The following is a 9,976-nucleotide window of genomic DNA, read 5'->3' as shown; positions in this document are numbered from 1 at the left end:
AATTTCAGAGCTCCCAACTGACCTGCAATTCGCGGGTTGGACCCGCATTCTAACACCCAAACCCGCTGATCCGCGTAAGCTTCCGAAAAACCCACATTGTAATTGTCAAGTATACATAGAAAAAATTGCATTAAATTTTGACTTAGCAACAATCATTTCTTTAGCAATTAGCATAATAGAGTATAAAACCTCATTTACAGCATCATTTGAAACACAAATTAGCCTATAATTCTTTTCATTGGGGCGAGCAGCGAACATTTTCATGCCACGGGAAAGAATGAATTATCACCTACAATTCAATTTTCACACAAAAATATGCATATTTCTCAGAAAATTTTGGGTGACAAAAGCCTTTCTAAGTTCCACCATTTTACATGTAGGCATCACCAGGATTCAAAAAAAAAAATCAAAAGGGGAGGGGGACACCCCCTCCCCTTACACCCCTCCCCCAGGACGGCGATTCGTGGCATGGACCAGCATTTGCCTTCTCAATAGTTGGGAGCTGTGCAATTTTGACCGGTCTGTTAGGGGTTGATGGAGGTTTTTCTATATTGGTTGTCCATAGATGAAATTTTGTGCGCCATTAAGGGTATGTTTTGAAGTGAGTTTATTCACGAGGATGTGATTTTTCAAATTCTGAACAAATACTGGGCTTAAAACCTTGAAAAGTGGAGAGGCAGACGGATATTGTGGGCTGCGACGTAGAATCACCTACAAAAGCAATGATCCACAGGTCATGTGATGAGGTCGAACATGATTTGTGACTGGTGACAATCTGCAAAAAGGTTATGGATGGAAACAAAAACTATTGGGAAATACTTGGTTCTCAGGCAAAAAGTGTACATCTGGTTGGTCATTTTCAAGGCCGAGAAGTACCATTTCCGGTGATCTGGGTGGTATCAAAACCAGAAATTTTCTTGTACGCTGCGCGCCAACCGATGGTGGCGCTCCGCTTAGATAGTAATTCGCGCCCCCCGGGTTAGAAAATCCTGGATACGCGCCTGACAATCATGCAACCTTAAGCTTACTTTGAAAAGACCATTAGTGCAAAAGATGTTTCCATCTATGTATAAGCAAATTTTTAAAGAGCAAACACTTTGTTGACTTCACCGGGAGTCGAATTGGATTCCAAATTTGAGTTAATATGTTAAATTGGAAGCCACCCGACGTGTGAGTTGTAAGCCAAAAGTCCTTGCGGGTTTCCCCCACATTTGTGGTCGTAAAATAACTGCTGATTATTATTATTATTATAATCAGTTACCTTGCAGCCAAATGCAAGTCCTGTGAGCTACGGACTCTAGCTTCGTGGTATCCGGCCTTCAAAACCATATTTTCTTTGCTTTCCACGTCAGTGTTAACCCGATACAAATTTGGCGTGTACACATGCTTTACACAAACCATGATGACAGTTTCAGGGCGTCCAGCGGTTTCACTAGAGGGGGGGGGGGCGATTATGAATATAATGTTACCATCTAAGGAACCATGAATTACGCCAACTTGAATGTCCTGCTGCATCTGTGCGCAGATATCACAGATTTTATGTTTCTTCACAGACAGGGTGGAAGACTTCATCATATCTAAATATGACAGCATGCCAGAGTGTGTTTCAATTGTTCCTTCTTTTTTTAATTCAAGTGCATACTTTCTGTGACGGAGATGGGTTTTGCATATGCTGAATGTAACTGATGAAGACTAAAGACGTGACTAAGAGTTTTCAGATCCTAGTGGCATTATGAAATCCCACCTTTACAAAATGATAGCTGTTAGATACGACTATGATATCTCCCAATCCAGCAATATTTCCCTGATGAAGGTGGCATACTCCTATTAGAGTCTATATCCATCCGCTCGATTGTTTTCCTTCAGGAAAAGTGCCCCCCCCCCCCAAAAAAAAAAACAGCAAGAGAACATCTTTTTAAACCTGTTATCAATCATGATCTAGCTGTTTGTGGCTTGCATGTTTAAGAGCATGAATGGAAGTACACGTGGTGAAAAATTTGGGTCAATTGAGGCAATTTTAGACACCTTTAGGCTTCCCAGGAGCAGAGTACGAAAATTGTTTACTACTAAGTGAAGAGGTTTGTTTACAAGTGGCGAAAACTTCTGGCTCTGATAGCAAAAAATCTGCGCGGTCATGATACTGGAAATTGATGATGCCATGAAAGGCCAACTCGTCAGCTATCCGGTGATGGGTAGCGTTTAGCTAGTGAGAACTTCTAGACTTCTAGACCACATTATTTTCTTGATTTAGTGTGTAAGTCAATGGGGCTTCTAATGGGCGTATGCTACCTGAAAGGTCACAGGGAGTTTTCTTCAAAACGTTTTGACCCTTGACTACGTGCTCGTCATTACCTCACTTCTGGTTTGGTATTCTTGCGAAAGATTTGGCGCGAAACGAAGTATTCATTCTTTGCTGCTAGTTACTACCGGGCATCGGCACACGTTCTGTAGCCTACGGTTGCAATAGGAAAAGTGATTAAATTCGGTCTAACCTTTGCAGAATCGTAGGCACCTCAATGGCTGCATGCCCACATAGACGAAATTAGCCCTTAGAAAGTTTTAGGGTTAGTTGTTCTACAGTGAACAAGCTAGCCTTTGGCATAGTACAAAGTAGGCTAGTGTTTTACTTTTAGTTGAATTAAGAACACGGCTAGACGTATCCTAACGTCAGACAGGCCTGACAAGCGACATATAATAATTAACAACAAACTAGGCCTAGCCTATATAAGGCCATATTAATTTACGTAGGATTAAGAACAAACATGGATGCGTTTCTAAAAGGAGGCAAGCTTGCTTCGAAGGAATCTACGGAGGACAGACTAGGGACAAAACCTTCATCTGGAAGAAAAACAAATACGCCATGGGTGGAGAAGTAGTAAGTTGCTAAATATTTTGTGTCTTCGCAATCTCTGTTCTAACTTGGATGGGTTAACTTAACTTCAGTCAACAGATCTAGCTCAACAGTAACACTTTACAGTAACAGTGAGGGCCTAAATTAGGCTAGAAGTTGGACTAAGGAAGATATAGGAAGCCTACCTCAGTTAAGGCTAACGTAGGTTCCCAAGTCCTAACTTTGCTAATACTGGGGCCTCGTTGTTTGGTAGGATGGTGAAGTACTCTAGTTGAACAGCTATGAGTAAAACTTAAACTGAATTGGGGGGGGGGGACAAACTAAAACGAATGACAGCGAATGACCGAATGACAATTGACTTTGTACAGGGTAAATTAGGCCACGAGAATGAAAGTTATAGATTTGTGTCCGGACTTTTTTGAAAACACATGAGGCTTTTTTTCATTATTCATTATTTACAACTGCGCATGCGTAGCTATCTACATAAACCATTCACGCAAGTGGTATATAAACGACTTCAAAATGCCATGTTTGCTATCACAGTAGGGAAGAATAAAACCCTGGCTTTGAAACACAACTGCTACTAGTACTAGGCTAGCTGGATGGGGATGCATAGAATTTATAAAAATGTTTAAATGGAACCGGGCTCCTGTCTGCAACATGATGTACACAGTGACAATGAAAGCCTACATGACTTGGTCACTACAGTGCATTGACCTGGAACAGTCTGACTCCGTACGTACGTACGTACGTAGGCTAGGCCTAGATCGACTGCTTGTTATCCTATACTTTAGCATTACAATGGAGACGATCAAAAACACCGCCGAACATCAACCAGTGAATCGTAAAATTTCACATTCTGATCATGCCATCCATCAATATTTGTACATCGTATGCAATGTCAATAAACTTTGTTATAGTTTAGCCCTTTTATTTCAACAATTCGAGTCTTGAAACTATAGGTAAGTATAAAAGATTGAAAGGATTTCTTACGTTTCGTTCCACGAGAACAATGCATGGTATCAACGCACGCGTGCGCGTGGAGACATTGCGAGAATCCGATGTGCGGTTGGAGCGATTTGACCTGTGACCCCGATGACGCCGGGACACTGGCAAAGCGATGATACTGTTTTCATAGCTGCATTTACGTGATAAATAGATCGTCTTTCCGCTGTGCGCGATTTGGAAAGTTGTTTTTTTTTTGTAATGAAATTTTTTGTAATAATGAAATTTTTGGAAATAATGAAAATTTTCGTGCGGTAGCTTTTCAGGCATGCGGGCGGTGGACGCAAATCTATAACTTTCATTCTCGTGGCCTTATCATTTGCGAATGACAGCGAATGACAGCGAATGACAGCGAATGACAGCGAATGACAACGAATGACAACGAATGTGAGAAGAGATAGAATGAATAACGGAATGGAGTAAATGGGTTTATTGGTTTTCTGCGCAAAAATGATTTGAGGAAAATCGCATGTTACGTGGTTGTAGGGTTTTGGTGTAATTTACGGATAGAAACCACAGGAAAGATTTGTGTGAGAATGCGCTTGAGTGCTGTGCTTTTTACCTCTGTAGATTTATATAGAAAGATAGCTGAAGCCGTTTCAAGATTATAGTATTGTTAGTTTCTAACAATTAATATCGGGAAAATGACGTTAAATTTACTTTTTAAAATCACACTTACAATTTCGCTTGCTGTAAGGTGCGTTTTTATCTTGTCCGTACTATACTAGATCTAGATACCCACGGAGTCTGAACTGGGATATCCAGTTGAAGCAAATGTCTGTGCTGTCATTACTGTCATTCGTTTTAGTTAACGCAATTTTTTAGTGTGTACAACATACTGTCATTCGTTACGTGTAACGCAATTGTCATTCGTTTTAGTAACACCCGGGGGGGGGGGGCGATGAGGGCAGGCATAAATTTGGATAAGGATTATGTTTTTAGTGGAGACGATTAAAGGCATTTTGAAAGCAAGGGAAGTGATAGTCATAGTTCTAACATCAGATTCGGAAGGCATGCTAAGGTACATAGTTTCAGGGATAAGCTGAAGATGGTCTTTACCAATGCTAGAAGTATTCGTAAAAATTTTGCTTAATTTACTGTGCTTCTTAAGGATCTGAAACATGATGTGTTTGTAGTACTGGAATGCACATGTCCATCTGGACCACCTCGGGCCTAGCCTAAGCTTGTAGCCTTGTAACGTCACCTGTTACATCAAAGTTAGCTATTGTTGCGTCTATATTTACCGCCATTTTACTTTTTTTGTAAAACTAATGTCAATTTTAACTTTTCCTTGTTGCCTTTGTCGGATCTGTGGCCGTGGATAGACTAAATGATGAAATGTAAGGAAGAGCAAGTTGCTAAATAAAGTTGTCATAACACTTAACTATCCTTTTTCATGCATTATCAATTCTGAAGCGGGAAATTTTCCCGTAGACTGGTTACCAAATATGCTGGACTGAACATTACATAATGCAAACTACTGTATGGTATTCAACACCCTCTCAACTCAACAAATAAGTGGGCAGAGTAACTTCCTTTCTGTGACTTTACTAGCCATATTCAGGCACGTAGCCAAGGGGGGGGGGGCGAAGGGGGCAGCCCCCCCCTTGAGCATATTTTGAAATTTTTTTTTAGATAGTTTGCAATGCCGATATCTACAGTTTCGCCCCTCCCTTGGCAAATTCCTGGCTACGCGCCTGGCCATATTACTTTATTAGTGGCCAGTTTATGTGAATAAATGCTAAATATGAATTTGCTTTTTATTTTTGTAACAATTGACGCTGTATGTTGACCAGTAGGTTTTGTGTGGGTTTGTAATACATTGCAATTGGAGTCTCTTAGTTGAAGATTAGGGAGTGAAACATGGTAAAAACTTCAAAATGTTTTTACTGGTGTGTAAGCCTTACTGGCATCCTTGAGTCGGACTGCACAATAAAAAAAGGTTACTTTTAATGTTCTTTGGGGAATTCAACAACTTTCAGCTACAAATCAAGAGTCCTAATACAGTTATCACCAGCCTAATCTTTGTAACTTTATTTTTTATTTCTCAGCCGTCCAAAGACAATTGATGATGTAGCCTATCAAGATGAGATTGTTGCTGTGCTCAAGAAAACCTTGGAAGGATGTGATGTAAGCCAAACTAGGCTCATAGCTTTAAGTTCATGAAATGTTGTAGAAATAAAGTCTGGTATATTAGTTGTTTTCTTGTACAGTACACACAATTATATTTTAGTAGATATTTTTAGTCTTAGAAAAGAAGCCTTTGCAGTCACTGTCTTCTGCATAATCATGTTGTTTTTCTGCAGGCCAGTAACCTATGCAGTCAATTCGGTGTGTGTAAACATGATATCTCAAGAATGATACTGTTGACAAACGTAATATATGGCATACTCCTTGGTATAATGAGTACAAGGTTGTTTTTCTATCCACTACAATAAGGTATATTAGTTTGGAATAGGCATTGCTGATCACAAATAAAGGTCTGGTTTTCTCGTGGAACTTGCCCTTTAAAGCTACAATTAATCTGTGAGTTTTACAATGCTTTGACTTTCTTTTGGTGAACATAACTGGTCAATTTCAATTCAGTGAAGAGGCCCAATTATAAAAATGTGATCTTCTGCTATTATATAGTCATCCAGTAAATGAAATCTGCTTCAAATAGTTGATGCTTTAAACAGAATCAAGTGGCCCCTTTTAGTTTTCACACTAGAGAGCTTAAAGGTGTCAACAGGTTATCGCAAATGGTCACAAAATTATTTTCTGTGATTTAGACTAGATGAGTTGGCTTTGAAAGTAAGTTGTGAAAATATTTCATAATCATGTACCTGTAATTCTCATTCATTACTATAAAAATTGTTAATGGGATGGTTGGTGTCAGAGCTGATTTGCTAGCTCTAAATTGGTGAAAGGAAATGTCCATTTGCTCATACATCTATGTCTATATTTTACCTAAGAAGACTGTTCTTTCTGGATATTGAAACATTTTGGAATAAAAATTCTTTACTGTAAATACTTAACAGAATTAATTGGTTGAGCACGTGAGTGCTACAAATAAGAGATGTACCCCCTGATCTTTTCTGGTTCTCACTTAATTCTTGGAAAAAAATTAACTAATTAGCTATATATACATAAGTCAGATATGTAAAATTTTGAGCAAATTATATGACAAGGAATCACAAATTTTATTATAATTTATATATATATTTATATATATATATATATTTATATATATGTATATATATATATATATATATATATTTGGGGGGGGGGGGGTTGTTGATGTCAATGGTCATATGAGGTCAGCAGCTGTAAAAATCATGAAAAGTCTATGTGTATGTATGTGTGTAAATTACATTGTTCTTTTGGTCTGCAAGTTTTCCACATAGTATTTTTACAAAAAAAGAGAACAGTGACAGCTAAGAAAACTTAGACAAAGTTTGAGAGAAATTTCTAAGATCATTGTTTACATTGTCTGCCCCCAGATATCCAGTTTTATGATGAATTAATATCTTAACAATATATATATTTATATACTCTGGTTGCTGCCTATCTAGGATGGTGATGATGTGTTTGGGTTAAGGTGATGCATTGGCTTGTAAACAAGTATATGGATGACGTTTGTACTGTGTGTGGATCCTGCCTTAATAGTGGCCACAAGCACCCTCTTACTCTCTAGTAATTTGATAAACTTTATACTTGAAATGTTTGAAGCAAACATTCCAAGACCTGATGGTAACTGATTCTCTTTTAATTTTCATAGCTTCCAAATTTGCTGTTTTATGGCCCTCCTGGAACTGGAAAAACTTCAACAATATTAGCAGCTTCTCGTCAGTTGTTTGGGTAAGTGGAAAGATGAAGACAGACTATATGGGTTTCAATTTCTATTACTACTTCACAACATCCTATCTTCACAAGCACTTGAGTTGAGTGGTACCCAACACCAATGTTATCCCTTTCTCTCTGTTACAGGAAAGAGATGTTTCGTAGCAGAGTCTTAGAACTGAATGCTTCAGATGAACGAGGAATCAGTGTTATTCGGGAAAAGGTTAAGAACTTTTCCCAACTTGCTGCTGGTGGTCAGACACCAAGGTAATTATTTTTTTCACTATAATGTCACATTGAATTATGTAACACTAAATGCTAGAGGGATTCTCAAAGCATTACAACAAACCTGATATTCAGGTTGGGGTGTTCAGGTCATGTTAAATACTTTCTTGCTAAAGAGAAAAGCTAAAGGAAATGATGGTACATGGATGTGTCAACAATTAGTATAGGTGTGTTGCAGAAAGACTACAAAGTGGGATATTTTATGAAAATCCTCATAGACCATTAAGGTTATAAGCCCCATTGTGGAGGTAAGCAGTAAAAGGTGAGAACTTTGAAACATGACTAACATCAAGGTGTTAGTATTTATTTGAATATGAAAAAGTGAACAATACTTTGGCCATGACATGACATGAGGCCATGACATGAAAAATCCAACTAATCTAGAGCAACTTCCTCTGAATCTATGGGAAAATCTATGTTCAAAACTATTCTCATCATCTTCAAAACCTCAAGGACTAATTAGGAATTAATGTTTTCATATTCGCATCCGAAAACAGAACTCTGAAAAATGTGATTTAAAAACAAGACAACAATGACATCATATAAGGAACACAAGTACCAAGCCCAGGCACGTACCGGATGCGCGACGATCTTACTGTCACACAAGTGCCAAGCCCAGGCACGTACCGGATGTGTGACGATCTTACTGTCACACAAGTGCCAAGCCCAGGCACGTACCGGATGCGCGACAATCTTACTGTCACACAAGTGCCAAGCCCAGGCACGTACCGGATACGCGACGATCTTACTGTCACACAAGTGCCAAGCCCAGGCACGTACCGGATGTGTGACGATCTTACTGTCACACAAGTGCCAAGCCCAGGCACGTACCGGATGCACAACGATCTTACTGTCACACAAGTGCCAAGCCCAGGCACGTACCGGATGCGCGACGATCTTACTGTCACACAAGTGCCAAGCCCAGGCACGTACCGGATGTGCGACGATCTTACTGTCACACAAGTGCCAAGCCCAGGCACGTACCGGATGCGCGACGATCTTACTGTCACACAAGTGCCAAGCCCAGGCACGTACCGGATGCGCGACGATCTTACTGTCACACAAGTGCCAAGCCCAGGCACGTACCGGATGTGTGACGATCTTACTGTCACACAAGTGCCAAGCCCAGGCACGTACCGGATGCGCGACAATCTTACTGTCACACAAGTGCCAAGCCCAGGCACGTACCGGATACGCGACGATCTTACTGTCACACAAGTGCCAAGCCCAGGCACGTACCGGATGTGTGACGATCTTACTGTCACACAAGTGCCAAGCCCAGGCACGTACCGGATGCACAACGATCTTACTGTCACACAAGTGCCAAGCCCAGGCACGTACCGGATGCGCGACGATCTTACTGTCACACAAGTGCCAAGCCCAGGCACGTACCGGATGTGCGACGATCTTACTGTCACACAAGTGCCAAGCCCAGGCACGTACCGGATGCGCGACGATCTTACTGTCACACAAGTGCCAAGCCCAGGCACGTACCGGATGCGCGACGATCTTACTGTCACACAAGTGCCAAGCCCAGGCACGTACCGGATGCGCGACGATCTTACTGTCACACAAGTGCCAAGCCCAGGCACGTACCGGATGCGCGACGATCTTACTGTCACACAAGTGCCAAGCCCAGGCACGTACCGGATGCGCGACGATCTTACTGTCACACAAGTGCCAAGCCCAGGCACGTACCGGATGCGCGACGATCTTACTGTCACACAAGTGCCAAGCCCAGGCACGTACCGGATGCGCGACGATCTTACTGTCACACAAGTGCCAAGCCCAGGCACGTACCGGATGCGCGACGATCTTACTGTCACACAAGTGCCAAGCCCAGGCACGTACCGGTCCGTTGTGTTCTTGGGGCTGCAGTAATGTCATAACAGCAATTAGCCTTCAACGATGGCCGAAGGACTAAAAACACGGCCATTATGACCATGTTAGTGCAGAACACCAGCGCCGATTTCACTTTAATTTCACTTCAGCCAGTATACAGCTCCGTTTGTA

General features: G+C 41.0%; 1 protein-coding gene across 1 annotated transcript in view; it reads left to right on the top strand.

Moving 5' to 3' along the window:
• The first annotated feature begins 2,311 nt into the window (after window positions 1–2,311).
• The window catches only part of LOC139975330 (replication factor C subunit 4-like), a 33,562-nt gene continuing 25,897 nt past the window's right edge, over window positions 2,312–9,976 (top strand). Inside the window, exons 1-4 of the mRNA XM_071983185.1 lie at window positions 2,312–2,875; window positions 5,908–5,986; window positions 7,617–7,696; window positions 7,826–7,945. Of these exons, the coding sequence (XP_071839286.1) occupies window positions 2,763–2,875; window positions 5,908–5,986; window positions 7,617–7,696; window positions 7,826–7,945 (392 nt within the window). The 5' untranslated portion in view covers window positions 2,312–2,762. The remainder of the gene's footprint in view (window positions 2,876–5,907; window positions 5,987–7,616; window positions 7,697–7,825; window positions 7,946–9,976) is intronic.

Source organism: Apostichopus japonicus, chromosome 10 (assembly GCF_037975245.1).
Source record: "Apostichopus japonicus isolate 1M-3 chromosome 10, ASM3797524v1, whole genome shotgun sequence".
In the NCBI taxonomy this organism is placed as follows: domain Eukaryota; kingdom Metazoa; phylum Echinodermata; class Holothuroidea; order Aspidochirotida; family Stichopodidae; genus Apostichopus; species Apostichopus japonicus.
Note: the sequence above shows the minus strand (reverse complement) of the source record. Positions and strands in the feature narration are given on the sequence as shown.